We start from the raw sequence: 15,578 nt of genomic DNA, 5'->3' as shown, positions 1-15,578 counted from the left end.
GAGTAAATCTGTGTGTAGATTTGCACATAAAAGCTCACTATACTAAAACTCTACTCCGGATTCATGAACGGTGCGTGAAACTCAGTTTTGATCGTAAACACGTGTGTAACTTCATGAATGCCAACCCATCGTAAACTAACAACACGCCCCTGGTGATCAGCAATTAGCATAGATCTCCATACATGAATAGCCATATAAGGAGATCTGACCACCATATTAGGAGGTAGGTGCATCCTGCTCACCTGCGGCCATGACGCAAACGAGGAAAGTGGGAGAGAGAGAAAAAAGAGAGATCACGGATCGAAGTCATTTTGGGTGAAGTGGAGTCCAGAACAAATATTTAATTCTCTTCTGTTAGTAGTGGTGTGACTGGGACAGGTCAAAGGCTGGAGGGAAGAAACAGATTTAGTGAATTAAGTAGGCCTATCCTTGGTTTATTAAAGAACCGTTTAAGAAGTAAAGCCAGAATAGTTCGATATGAAACATAAAAATAAAAAAAAAATACACACAACTACAGAGCTACAGCAGCGACGGGAGGAGGAGGCTCTTCACAGCCTCAGCTGTAGAGGAGCATGGTTGTATCAACACATGAAGTTATATAGGCAGGTTATATTGTTACAGAAGCACCAGCCGTCTGTCACAGCTCCATCCAAACCGGTGCCGACTGCGCTGCTGTGCAGGGTGAAGTGTGCGTCCACCGAGCGTGTAGCAACACAAAAAAGTTTTTTCCGGTTTTATATCAGATTATTATCATCATTAGATAGAGCCTTGACGTGTTTGTGCGTGTCCGATCCCTAAAACGTCTCTCTCTCCAAATATTTCTAATTGTTTGTCATGTTCAAATTACGTGTTTCAAAGGCGTCGGCGTATTTTGAACATGAGAGAGAGTAATATGGATTAAAATTGTAATTTTCAACAGTGACAAGCAGTATTTATTTGCATTCCTACATTTACACAAGCGCTACACACAGTCAGGAGCAGGTGTAGATTTTGTGAGTAGCTACGAAAAAATCAGCACTACTAAAAGATTGATGAATGCGGAAATCCACGTAAATTTGCGCTGCTCAGGGTTTACACACAAATCCGTGCTGCTCACGTTTCCTGAATGAGACCCACTGAGTGCAGTACCAGACAGATGGAAGTCAGGGAAGTAATATAAGTAATATATTATATGGAGAGTGTTGTTTTGTTTCTTGTGACCAAATCATTTCTCTCCTTTGAACACGACACATTGCAGTCACCGTACACTGACTGGTCTCTCCTGTCCGTCCCCCCCCCTCCTACTATCAGAACACCCTGGACGCTTACCCCTGTGGCTCGGACCACACCCCCAGCCCGATGGCCAGTCGGATCGCCGTGGAGGCAGAGACCATACTGGACAGCCCGTCTGCCCGTCTCACTGCAGTGTCCATCAGCGTGAGGGCAGGACACACCATCGCCTTCCTGGGAGACTCCAGAGGAAACCTGCACAAGGTAACGTGGTCGTGTCACAGAGGTCGAGGCTCCGCAGGTTGTTGTTTGGTTTGGTATTCTGGTGTGTTTCTGCTCTGGACGCGCACTCACACATCATGTTAGGCAAGGCAAGGCAAGGCAAGGCATCTTTATTTATATAGCGCATTTCATACCAAGGCAACTCAATGTGCTTTACATAAAGACAAAACATAAAAAAAAAGAAGCACAAGACAGAATAAAAACAAACAAAACACTGAAAACAGAGTTAAAAGCAAGAGCAAATAAAAGTAAAAGAAAATAGATAAAGTTTTAAGTTCTCAGCTATAAGCACGTGAAAAGAGAAATGTTTTTAACCTGGATTTAAAAGTGCTCACAGTTGGGGCTGATCTCAGTTCTGCTGGTAGTTTGTTCCACTTGTGAGCAGCATCACAGCTAAATGCTGCTTCACCATGTCTGGTCTGAACTCTGAGCTCCACTATCTGACCTGAGTCAGTAGATCTCAGAGCTCTGCTGGATTTAGACTCTACTAACATGTCATTCATGTATTCTGGACCTAAACCATTCAGTGATTTGTAAACCAGTAGCAGAACTTTAAAATCTATTCTGTAGCTGACTGGGAGCCAATGTAAGGTCTTAAGAACCGGGGTGATGTGATCTGATCTCTTTGTTGAGATTGTTCTGCTATTGCTGTGATATGTTTCAGTGAGGCATCCTTTACAACTCGTGTGGTTATTGTGTATTCACCTGATTTCTATGACCCAGGTAAATTATTTGACAGCTGAATGTCATTCTGTCTTTATCTGTGTGTTTTTCCACACACAACGTTGTGTGTTTGTAGAAATAGGAAGAGCTGTTTTACCAGTGTCCTGAATGAAAAACTGTTACGAGTTTTCTTAATGTCCTTTCAAACAACTGCTCATATCATAAGGATGGACATAAGTGTGAGTTATAGGGGCGTCTTTGTTGGACAACAGTGTGGCACAATTCACCCACGTTTGGGATATAATAATTGCACTCGGCCATGTAACAGTTTCCCTCACAGTTTATGGATTGTGCAGCCCCATAATAAATGATAACATAAAAATAGGGATTGTCTGTATCATGAGACAATAAAATGCAACAGCATATCAAACAGTTAATCATCATTACATCATTGCTGTAAAATATTAGTGCTATGAATTGATGACATCATATGACAATAATATAATTAATTAAAATACTTTTTGGGACAATGCATAATCCAAAACACACTTTTTTGCTCACTGTTACATAACATTATTAAATAGATTCAATTCTGCGTGGTTAACCTTTGGCGATATGCCATCACGGTCTTATTAGATTTGCAAAAAGGAAAAAAAAAGATAAAACTCTTCTCATGTTCTCATTTCAAATGGAGTCCTAACACTAGGACACTTTGAAGAGATCCACATTTTCAGTTCCAGCTTTAACTTTCAGCTTGTGAATCACAGACAGACATTCCTAAAATTCATCTGTTTACGTTTCCCCAGGTGTTCCTGGGGCCAAACGGCGAGGTGGAGGAGTACTCGGTCATCTCCATTCAGCACAACGCAGTCATCAGCTCGGACCTGATCCTGGACCAGAAGGAGGAACATCTCTTCATCATGACCCATAACATGGTATGTCTCCTCACACACTATAATTAAACTCATGCAGTCACATTTTATGGCTGTCTCTCTCTAGTTGCTCCCTCCCTGCATCATAGTAATGAAGCTAAAGAGAAATGATTCAGACTCTCATTACTGTCCCACTTCTCCCTCTATCTCCACTGAGCCCGACTGTAGTTGGGATTATTTCTAATGACCATATTTTCATATTGCATTGTTCCACTGAAGAAAGTGGGCCACCTATTCTCTATAATCTGATTTTTGGGAGCTTAGTGTAGACTGAACATGATTGTGTTGTCCTGGTTCCAGCTGCAGAAGAGGCCAGTGGCTGAATGCCAGCAGCACCCAGACTGCCACTCCTGCCTGCTGGCCCATGACCCCTACTGCGGCTGGTGTGTCCTGGAGGGAAGGTGAGATTAAACAGCGGCAGTCGGCTGCAGCCCTGGATGTGTTGCATTTTAGCAAAACGGATTATCATGCACTCATGCGTCCCAGAGTCAACAGATGAATTAAATCATGACAATTTCATAATAGTCGCTTGTCAGGCGAAAACCTGTAACATGGGCAGTTGTTTTTGGATGTTAAGATTCATTATTGTTTAGATGAGCGATGAGAACACTCCGAGTTGGTGACGGGCGGAGGTTTGTTGTTGTTTTTTTTCCTGTTGTCCATCCCTCTCATTCTCTGAATTTCTCTTTTCAAGTTTGGCACAAACTTTCATGGCTCAAAAATGAACTGTCAAAGGCGTTGTGACTTCAATATCTTGGTCACTCCTCAAGCGAATCCCTTGACATTTTGGTACAAACACTCACTGGGGCTCAGTGGTATATTGACTGAGATTTTTGGTGATTATAGGTGAAAGGTCAAGGTCGGTGTGACCCCTAAAAAAACATATTTGAAGCTGTTACTCAAGTCACAAAGCAATTATCACACAAATGGTTCATGTAGTATAAGACTCCACATAAACAGGGATGTGATTTGAAACTAGTCTGACAAGCAGAGGCAATAAACCCTTTTAATTCTATATTAGCAGCATTGGCTGTATGTGGTTTTGTTGATGTAGATTACATGCTGCTGTATAAAACAGCTTTGAGAAATGTTTTTTTATGTAGATTTAGTTACAGACAGTAGTTCAGTGCCAGACACACTGCGCTGGTGGAAGTGTGTTTGAGTCTGATGAAAGAAATCTACCTCTCTGTCCCATCTGTGCCTCCTCTCTCCCCTCTCTGCCTCGCCACCTGGCCTCCCACCTCCCCCTCTTCTCTGTCCGAATTAACTGCTGTTTTTCATTTTCCCCCTCTGCTTTCCTGGCTTCATAACAATCCTCTCGCATTTACTCTTGTTTTGAGTCCATTTGTTTTTACAAGTCTGCACTTTTTTTTTTGGTAACTTCCTAACATCAGATCCTGTATTTTTTTAGTCCAGGTGGTGAGGGAAAACAGTTTTTACAATCTCAGTATGAGTTATGGTTTTTGCAGTGTGCACTGACAGTGATTTTATGGTTTGATTCAGTAGTAATTGAGTGCCATGCCTAGACATCGAGAGCCTGATTGCTTCGTATTAACGGTGCAGCCTTGTGTTTTCCCTGCAGGTGTGTGCTGCAGTCCGAGTGTGCCCGTGGGAACCAGCCAGGCCAGTGGCTGTGGAGCTTCGACATGGAGCAGCAGTGTCTCACTGTCCAGGAACTCAGCCCGTCCAACATCAGCAGGGAGGAGAGCAGGATGGTAAATCTGCCAGACATTAACTCTAAACTTGCCGAACAGATTCAAAAAGGAATATCTGGCTATACAGAAAGAGCACAGACCCCTGCTCTGGGAGGAAAGGAATGAAAAGTCCCATGGTGTGTGTGTGTGTGTGCGTGTGTGTGTACCACGATTCAGCCACTGCCATCACTACCTTTCACTGTTCACATTCGCACTAATTTCACTGCATGAGCTTCTTCTGGATGAATACTTCCATGATAGTGGAGCACATTAATGAAAAATCGTTCACTTTGTGGTACAAGCGCCAAATTTGGTACACAAGTGCTTTTGGACCTACTATCTCATAAAAGTACGTTGCCCACTTGAACAAACAAAGTGGCCACCATTTTTCAAGATGGCCGCCATTCGAAGTGGTTTGAAACAGCGTTTGAACTATATTTTGATTGAATAGTCCTATTCTGATGGTTTATACATTGAAATATGTGTTTTTGCACATGAGAAATACAACTCTGCATTTAGAAAATCAAAATTATTGAATATTATGATGATACAATGCGAATTAAATGAAAAAAAACACTCACAAACAAAGACATTAGTTTCACTTAAAGCTTTTGGACCTGTAAGCTACTTGTAGGGGAGGCCACGTAGAGGCTGTCTTTGTCTCCCCCATTTTTTTTTTTTTTTTTTTTAATTTTTAGATAACGGTATAAAAACACAGAAAAGGTGTCAAAGCATAGGCTGCATGTTTTACGATCCAGAACTTGAATCAACATAACTTAAAAAATAATAATACAAATATCCAACTCAAACATTCAACTTAAACTTGGTTGTTCTATTTTCTTAGCCCTCACATGCACAGGCACACAACTGTGTGCACTTCAGGCCGAAGCGATAGCATTTGCATCGTCCTTGGCATTCAGTCTTGCAGCCACATTTTGTCAACTGCTCACAAGTCTGAGCAATGGGTGGAAGGGTTGTCCAGAGAACTTGCCAGATCTGACCATCTTTTTGCCAGCCCCAGTTGGCAGGACTTTGAAGTCAGTCTTTCAGTCCAATCTGGATGTGTCTAACCTGATGGGCAACAGGTTGATTGCCTGAAATAGAGGTATGTTTTTGGCTATCATGGAATAGCCGTCAGAACTACACTCATAACGGGTAGGGGGAGACTTCAACGCTGCTTTTGTATCTGTCTGACAGAGGCAACACTTGCTCCAGTCAGTTTTAGTAGCACAACTCAATGGATTATCGGCAGACATCTTATACAGTTGAAGGTCGAGGGATTATCCTTTTACCACCCAAACATACAAAATATCATAGCACATTGGAATATGGGATGCAACTAGGTTCAAGTATCTGGTGCCCTACACCTAGCCCGATCGTTCATCCAGTGCCATAAATCCCGTGCGATCTGTACACCATCCAGGTAACTAAAGCCCCGTTACCCTTGGCTCGGCTATCTAACTACAATACTACAACTAACTAAACTTCTAGTTGAGTCTATACAGGGGCTTATTAGATAGCATTTGGGACACTAAAGTATACTACAACTACAGTGAGTACACCACTACAACAGTTAGTAAACTACAACTACAGTTAGTACACTACAAGCTGACACTGAACCCCATGCTGAGTCTCACAGCAGTGATGTCACCAGTGTGCCCTGGTTGTGCTTTGACATCACTCTTATAAAAAATTACTAACCAATAAATGTTGACCACAGAATTTTAATGAATTATCATTTATATTGCTAAATTAGTACTTTTATTTCAGTAAAGAACGCTTGTGTTGCTGTATGTGTGTGTGTGTGTGTGTGTGTGTGTGTGTGTGGTGAGTGACAGTCAAAAGTTTGGACACATTTTCACAAATGATTCGCACAAAAAACACATCCCTCAGAATTCTGCAGATTTTCACTTAAGATCATTGCAGAAAACTGAAGAAAAAACGCGAAAACGCTACTTTTTAGTCATTTAATAGCCATTATCTTGAAAATTGGTGGCCATATTGGAATTCAATTGACACCATCGAGTTATTCCAGTCATAATACATTCATTTTGATGCTTGGATCATTAACATTCTTCTGTTAATTCAAGTTCTACCTCGAAAACCTTTTTTTGGCGTTTGACGAGGCGGCCATCTTGAAAACTGGCGGCCCTCTTGGATTTTCAGCTGGGCAACGTACTTTTATTAGAAGGTATGTCCTGGACATCATTTGTACCAAATTTGGTGCTTGTACCATGAAGTGAACGATTCGGCTCAAAAATGGACTTAAGCAGCCCCACTATGACATCCAGCAGCTGGCTACCAGGAAGTGCTCCCTCACACCCACTTGGAGCAGCTCATAACTCATTATCCAGGATGCATACCCAGCACCAGGCACACACCAAATTCCCCCTGAAAAAAACACAGTTATTCTCCCTCCTGGCGGTCTAACACTGACCACTTTGGTAGCTAGTTTTGTATAAGAGCTCCTTGTCAGACTAAATACCAAGTGCTTCAGAAAGGATCCAGAAAGCCTTCCACATTTTGCACACATTATTGTCTAGATTTAATTTTACATGGATAAAACTTTTGTTTTGCCCACTTATTTCTTCTCATCAACCCAAAATGACAGAGTGAACAGAAGCTTTTTACAAAGTTATTTATTGAAAACACAAATCTGAAATCTGTCATTTACAAACCGACTTTTGCTTTGGTCGGTTTCATCACTCCACCTGCAGAATTGATTTGATGGAGAAAGGCATACATACACCTCTTTCAATTTGAGTGTTACTTCATTTCAACCATAGATGTTGTAATGCTTTCCCAAAAAACCTCTGCCCTCTTTCTCAAATAGTCCAAGTGTAAATTTGTTCTGCTAAAAACTCTTTGTCTCTGCTCACATATACTGTTGTTTGCACAAAGGTCTGAGCCAATGAAACTTTTCTGATTGCTCCTCTCGCTCTCAGATTTTTGTGAAATAACCCGGTCAGACTCCCTGAACCAATGGAAAAGCCAGGTCTGACGTCGACGAACAACAAAGTCACTGCATCACTGTGGATTGACTTGTTTAACGTCTTAGAGCAGCGTTCAGATGTTCACATCACTCAGCAGCATGGATATTGTTAATGATGCTGTTGCAGCTTGGGAACACATTCATTATAATTTGCTTGGCTTTCACGTACACTTAATTATGCAAACACCGTTACTAAGCTAACAAGAAAAAAGAATGCTGATGTGTTTCCTTTTTCATCTGTACTTCTGTTTTTTTAACAGGAAAACACAAAACACACAGTTGGAGACATCAGGCAGATGTTGTCTTGTATAAAAAAGAGTCATTAATTTGGGTTCTTTTAGACATTTTACAAGAAAAATACATTATGCTGTATATGGACATACGTAAGTGCAGTTTGTGAGAAACGGTATAAGTGTGAATTGGCAAAAACAGAACAGGAACTAAGAAATGTTGTTCTAAAAAAAAAAAAAACACCCCTTTCACTAAATATAAGAAAGAATATGTCCGTTCACCTGCTTATTAACTGTTGTATCCAATCAGCCAGTCATGTAGCAGCAGTGCAGGACATAAAATCATACAGACAGAGGTCTTACAAATATTCACATCGGGACCTCAGAATGAAAGAAAAATATTTTCTCAGCGACCGCGGTGTGATTGTCAGTGTCAGGTGGGCTGGTGTGAGTGAGTATTCGTGAAACCTCTGTTCTGCTGCTGTATATGAAAACCCCAGGAGGTCAGAGCCAAAACAATGAGCATGTGAGTGAGCAGCAGCTGCCTGGACAGAAACGCCTTCTTGTTGACGTGAGGGGTCGTAAGAGAATGGACGGACAGGCTTTGCGCTGCGGTCACTCAGATAACCACTCCTAGATATCTGTGGCTTCAGAAGGCTCAGCAAAAAAAAAAAGCACAGTTGTAGCCTGGTCTGATCAACAGGAGGGACTCCATACACTCCAACCAACAGTCCAGGCTGGTGGTGCTGCTCCTGGCGGTGCAGGTCGATCAATGCCACAGTCAACCGAGTATTGTTGCGACCATGTTCATCCCTTCATGGCCACAGTTCAACCATCTTCTAATGGTGACTCCCAAAAGGAGAGAAACTGGGTTCATCAACATTGTTGAAATTCTTTATTAACCCCTTGAGATACTGTATGCTATCTCATTTTCGAGGTGATCCTACATATAACAATGTACAAAACAGTCACAAATAGACAAGACCATAGACAACACAAACAAACAGACAGACAAAAACAAGAAAACAAAACAAAACAGTAAATAGGCAAATCAATCAGATGAAACAAAGCTATAAAAAATATATATACAGTGTAGGGATGTCACAATTACTTGTTTTCACAATTAATCGCGGTATTAAACGCCACAATTATTTAATCGTAAAGATTCTTAAATACCGTCACTTCTCAAAAAAGATTATGTTGGAACCATATTGGCAGATGTGCAGCCAAAATAAAGATAAATGCAGAGATACTGGTCCATTTAACTAACGTAACATTGAATTGGTAGGAATTTAAATGTTAGCGTGTCATTTTTAATAAAAAAAAAAAAAAGCAAAACAAAACAAAAAATGATTAAAATAAACGTAAACATTTGGTATAGACGACAATTCATGACCTGAATATTTCAAACACTTCCCCTGGGGATTAAGAATTGGTCATATATTAATAGATACTTGAAATATTTTGTGTAAACAATGAGTAATGTAGTTATATTTTGACTATATTTGATTTTACACATTCATAGTGTTGTGAAATTAATTAATGCATAATAATCGTGATAATCGTAACACCGTGATTATTTCTCTGACAATAATCGTACCAAGAAAATTTATAATCGTGACATCCCTAATACAGTGTATATATAAGTTATAATGTTAGAGTCAATGGGTCAGCAGTAAACTAGCAGAATGAATGTCTGAGATGATAACCGGTGGAAAAGGGAGTCAAGAACTGCTTCAGATATGAAGGGTAATTTGAGTGAATACATGACAGTGAGTTCAGTAAACTTCAGTCTCCACACCCCTGGATCTAGCACCAACACTGTGCAATACCAAGGAGATTGGCAGCTTAAAGACCCACTCCCGTGAAAATCGTGTTTTTTGAGCTTTTCACATGTTCCTGTGGCATTTTTCTTGTGTTAGAGCACTTATCAGCAGAGAAGGAAGTGCAAAATTGCATTTCAGAGTTTTTCTGCCTTCAAACTGCTGTGAACCAATGGCAGACTCAAACTGGCAGTTTCAGGAAGACTGGAGTTGAGGGTGTCACAGCTCCAGGGGAGGGCACTAGTGCTACAAGCTCCCGCCCCGCTCTGCATCTGGCTCAGAGGTGAAAGCCTTCACAGCTCGGTGTAGCTGTCAAGGTATAATAGGTATAGCTCACCTGGTAGAGCAGCTTGCACTGTGAGCAAGGACTATGCACCAGTCTGGGATCGAATCCCAGTGTGGAGTTTTACGTTAAACGCGCTAAATCTGTAATTGTACAATGTCCAGCTGTCAGCAAGCGGGGGGGTGGGGTGCGAGGAGGTGGCTGGGCGGGTGCAGAGCAGCGCAGTCTCCGCCCACCCCCCAGAGGTGCATTGCTAATGTGCATGGCTAATGAGCTGGTTTTAAAATGGCCGAAAAGGGTCGCGGGAGTGGGACTTTAAATGTGTAAACTGACAAATCTGCGGAAACAGACAGGACATCGTTGTTTGAGGTCAAACTACTTGGGCGAATGATGTCTGAAGTGTGTCGCTTTCCCAACACCACAGGAATGAGCAACAACAGGTGGAGCTGAGTTCAGAATAAGATGGAGTGTTATAATAACTCTTGCATTAGTTTGGTGTGATGCACGTTCCACCTGCTGGGAAATCTGGTATTAAAATCAAATTATTTCCACAATGACATTTACAAGTGAGCAGATCAGATTTATGTCTCAGACAGTTGAATCACTCCCATTATGACCTTCGCTGTCCTCTGCAGTAGAACAGGTGTAGACTTACTAATGCTGTGTGCTGCAGCAATCTGAAAGATTCCTCTCCACTTGGTCTGTTGGCGGTCACACTTGGAGGCCTTTAAGCACTGATATAGTATGTGGTTTAGATGTGTTTTTTAGTCTAATCTGCATGGACCTAATATGGATTTTTGGAAATCCATATGTACAATAACTGATTCACCAGTGATTTAAAGGAGACATATTATGCCCCCTTTCCACAAATTAAAATAGTTCCCAGGTGTCATGAAGAAATATCTGTGACATGCTTTGGTCAAAATACCCCAAGGATCAAACATCACAGCTCTTTTCACAGCCCTGTTCAGAACGGCTGGTTTCGGTGCCTGTCCCTTTAAATGCAAATTATCCATTGCCTTGCCCCGCCCCTTCTACCCGTCCCAGGCAGGGGTGTTATTATGCAAATTTGAATCCTAGTTTCATCACTGGAAGACAACTGAGGGAACAGCTCGTAAAACCACATGGATTTCAACCTAGGGAGCCTGCACATTACAGATTTTTTTTGTCAATTCTCACATTTTGGAGGCCGGAAGGCAAGACAAACACTCAAATATATGTTAAAGAGCCTTCAAAAAGTGATATATCCATAATATGTCCCCCTTTAATACGAGTTCACTATCTTGTCTTTTCCCAGGTGTCTCTGTCGGTCCCTGGTCTGCCAGTGTTGGAGAAAGATGAATCCTACACCTGCTTCTTCCAGGACAGCCACAGTCCTGCCACAGTCACCAAAACAGGGGTCAAATGCCACTCACCTGACACCAACAAAGTACCCAGGGTGCACAACGGACAGGGTGAGTGTGGCTTCACCTCCAGACTTTCTAAGACCGTCCTGGCAGCATCCTGTAATGAGATTAATCTTTGTGCATGTATATGTGTCTGTATATATCACATTTATACAGTTCAATCCCTCGATTTTTAGGCTCAACCCAATCCATTTTTTCTAAGCCAGTTTATACGGCAGGGAGTCATCTGTATTTTAGAGCATAAATCCATTAGCTACACCGTTTATCCTCGGTGGGTCGTGGGGAGGCTGGAGCGAAATCCCAGCTGATAATGGGGAGGAAGCATGGCACACCCTTGACAGGTCAAAAATAAACCTTAAAACTAACGGCTCCCCTTAAATCTGCTCCATCTAATGATTCAATGCTTTGATATGTGCTTTGTTTTTTTTTTCTTTGGAGAGGGGCGGGGGTGTTGGTCGGTCGACTGTTTCACCAGCAGCTTTTTTTGTTTGTATGTCAGGGAATATGATAAAAGAAGATTAAAGGGGCTTGTAAATAAAAATTGAAGCTCGTACAGATGCCACACTCACCCAAATATTCAAATGGTTTGTGTGTCTCTCTGTGCCTCTCACAAATACACACACACACACACCCATGCACACACATTCACATACACACATGCTGGTTCCCATGCTTGCATTCCTGAAACTTGCAGCTTGTTGTAGTTCTCAGGGTGCAGGGCTCAGGCTGAATCAGCCCGGGGGTTTACTGAGATTTGGACACACAGGCTGTAATTAAGGATTTAGCTGTAGCTTAACTTTACTTAAAGAGGGTTAGTGCCAGCACTCACTTAATAAAAAATGGAGCTGAGGGCCTTTGAGGGCAACTGTTGCTTTAAATTGAAGACGAGATTCTCACCTGTCTGCTTCTGAAATTGACTCTAAAGTGGATACAGTGGCACATCATACGCTTTCAATTATAGGATGAATGCAAGTCCAAAAAAAACAACAACAAAAAAACATAATGTGGCTGCAGTTCTGGGTTCAAGCTATTTTGCTCTTAACAATAGGAAGCAGTTCAATCAACCAAGATTAAAGCTGCTAGCAGCAACCAGAAGGTTTAAGGCTCAACAAAGCTGAACAATGTCACGTCAGCTAGTTTTAATGTGGTTTATAGAAGGAGTGAGGTCAGTCACACACTTGTGTAATCACACAGCCTGCAGCATTTCAGTAAGTACAGGCTCAACGTCCCAGCCAGTTCATCAGATTTGAACAAACTTGGTGTAAATGATGTTAAATCAATTAATACCATCACATCACGTTCACTAAAATTTAATGAGATTCAGTCCACCAGGTTTTGAGGAACATGTTTTTTTTTTCTGCTATTAGTGGCGCCCCCTATGGGTCAGGCTCAGACGGCGTTATCGGGACTATTTCCACACGTGAAAATGGTGTTTCATGATGATTTACAGAAAACCAATTGGCAGCAACTGGACCCCTCATTCTAGGAGATGAAATCGAACCGAGGAGATGTCAAATATCCAAATTTGTGCGATTTCCCAAACGACAGACTTTTATTTTTCATGAGGCTTTTTCAGAGCATATTGAGCTGGACTTGTGTGTCAAATTTCAAGTCAATGGCACGACCTGTGTTTATGGAGGTCGCGTGTCCAAAATAGCATTTTCAGGCCGCAAATACAGCGCCCCCAACTGGGACCAATTGTGTGATGTGTGTCAAGTGTATTACATTTCATGTTTGACTTATCAACAATCTTTTTCTGACAATTTTTTTTTGAGGAGTCCAAAAGAGATGGAAAAAGAAGGTTTTTATTTTGCAAAAAAAACTAAACTTTAGACAGACTTGGGGCGTGGCCTAGACTCAGAGTTTCAGGTATAATGTGTAAGTAAGAGGCCAAAACCCTCCTTGATTATAGCGCCACCCTCAGATGGATATGTGGATTTTTAGTGTCTAGTGAATTAAAGGGATAGTAGCATTTTTTTAAAGTGGGGTTGTATGATCTACAAATAGCCCCTAAGTACTTTAATTGCAGTAGAAGACTCTCTGCACTCCTCCCGTTTGCAACGCTAGCCCATAGCCCTGCCCAGAGATTTACAACATACAGTGTTGTGAATGGACCCAAAGAAACAGCCTATTTTTGTGGCCTAAAAGAGGTTTTACCTGAAAAAAAAATACACAGTTCCATTGTTCGCTATAATATAATTTTTTCCAGCCCCTCAAAGTGCAGAAAAAACGCAGTTTTTATTTGGAGCTAACCAACTGCTGATCGGTGGGCGCTAACCCTGGGATACGTGAGTTGGTTAGGTCCAAATAAAAACTGCGTTTTTCCTGCACTTTGAAGGGCTGAAAAAAATTATATTATAGCGAACAATGGTTCAGGTAAAACCTCTTTTAGGCCGTGAAAATAGGCCGTTTCTTTGGGTCCATTCACAACAATGTATGTTGTAAATCTCTGGGCAGGGCTATGGGCTGGCGTTGCTAACGGGAGGAGTGCAGAGAGTCTTCTACTGCAATTAAAGTACTTAGGGGCTATTTGTAGATCATACAACCCCACTTTAAAAAAATGCTACTACTGTCCCTTTAATATCCCTAAGTACAAAAAGACACCAATCAGTAATAATGATGAACTTACCAGGTTGCTCTCAGAGATATGAGAGAGCAGACAGGTTGGAAACAACTCAGCTAAACTGAACATGGTGGAAAAATTAACAAAATTACACAGATTTTTTTTTTTAAACATCCCAGAGGTTTGCAGTGTTTCTTTTCCACATTGAGTCCATGTTTGACAGGGGGGAAGTCTCAGAGCCTTGAGCCCTCCTGTGTTTATGTCTGCCCTCCCCTGGGCTGAGGAGGGAGGGTGCACATGGGTTTTATTACGCCTCTGTGTTTTGGCGGTCAGGACCAAATCTTCTCCCACGTTCCCTCGCTGCTGTTTTGAAGAACATTGTACTCATCCCAGACTTTCTAAGTCAGGAATAATAAGCCAGCCCAAATATTTTCAGAGCCCTGCCTGCTCAGCTCTGTGCTGATGTTACTGTGTTGTTTTCAGTGCTCACTCATGCTGTCTCCCTCTCTCTTCCTTTCTCCCTCTCCCTCTCTCTCCCCCTCTCTCTCTCTCTGTCTCTGTGTTTTGTTCTATTCAGACTTTGTCACAGTCACATTGTCTCTTCGTTTTGGCGACGTCACCGTCACAGCAAGGGATTTCATCTTCTATGACTGCATGGCTGTTAAGGAACTGTCTGGCAGCATGCCGTGAGTTACCCACTGATGATTTATACGTCCTGCTCTCCTTGTCTCCTCCCGACCTTCTCTTCTCATTTCTGACTGCAGATCTTGTAATACAGTCTTATCCTCCATATTGTCCCTTTCTGTTTTTATCCTTCTCCTTCTAAGTACCTTCTCTGTTTTTCGACTACCTGTGACCTAAACTAAAGCTACAATTTCTTTCATGTCCATATAGGTGGGAGCACTTTATTACAGCCCATAGAGCCCCCTTGTGAACCCGGAAATGTTGAGTACCCCAAAGTTTTATGTTAGAAATATATAGTGTGGGTCCCCAGTATTCAGAAACTGCCGGATGCTAACTTATATATATTGGGCAATTAGCATAACAGACATAATTAGCATAAATTAGCTTAATTGCCTATATGGGCAATATTTCAACAAAATTGACTTGGCTGATCTGGGCAATATTGGAGTGGTTTTAGGGGTTAATGATGATGCTGAATCCATTTCTGACATTTTCAAAATTCAAAATGGCTGTCTAAACCGGAAGTGACCAAATTTTAACCGCCAGTGGGCCGATTTTGATGGATTTCAAAATCTGGTCACTTCCGGTTTAGACAGCCATTTTGAATTTTGAAAATGTCAGAAATGGATTCAGCATCATCAATAACCCCTAAAACCACACTAATATTGCCCAGATCAGCCAAGCAGTTGTTGAAATATTGCCCATAGCAATTATGCTAATGTACGCTAATTATGTCTGTTATGCTAATTGTTCACTATATACAAGTTAGCATCCGGCAATTTCTGAATTCTGGGGACCCATAATATTACTTCAAATA

General features: G+C 41.6%; 1 protein-coding gene across 1 annotated transcript in view; it reads left to right on the top strand.

Annotated features, from left to right (window-relative positions):
* plxnb1b (plexin b1b) overlaps positions 1–15,578 on the top strand; it is a 113,093-nt gene that overhangs the window by 59,839 nt on the left and 37,676 nt on the right. The window contains exons 5-10 of the mRNA XM_085776577.1: positions 1,291–1,473; positions 2,961–3,089; positions 3,387–3,487; positions 4,669–4,801; positions 11,406–11,562; positions 14,655–14,763. Of these exons, the coding sequence (XP_085632703.1) occupies positions 1,291–1,473; positions 2,961–3,089; positions 3,387–3,487; positions 4,669–4,801; positions 11,406–11,562; positions 14,655–14,763 (812 nt within the window). The remainder of the gene's footprint in view (positions 1–1,290; positions 1,474–2,960; positions 3,090–3,386; positions 3,488–4,668; positions 4,802–11,405; positions 11,563–14,654; positions 14,764–15,578) is intronic.

The sequence above is a fragment of the Trachurus japonicus genome, chromosome 5 (genome assembly GCF_045865225.1).
Source record: "Trachurus japonicus isolate A0001 chromosome 5, Traja_1.0".
Lineage (NCBI taxonomy): Eukaryota > Metazoa > Chordata > Actinopteri > Carangiformes > Carangidae > Trachurus > Trachurus japonicus.
Note: the sequence above shows the minus strand (reverse complement) of the source record. Positions and strands in the feature narration are given on the sequence as shown.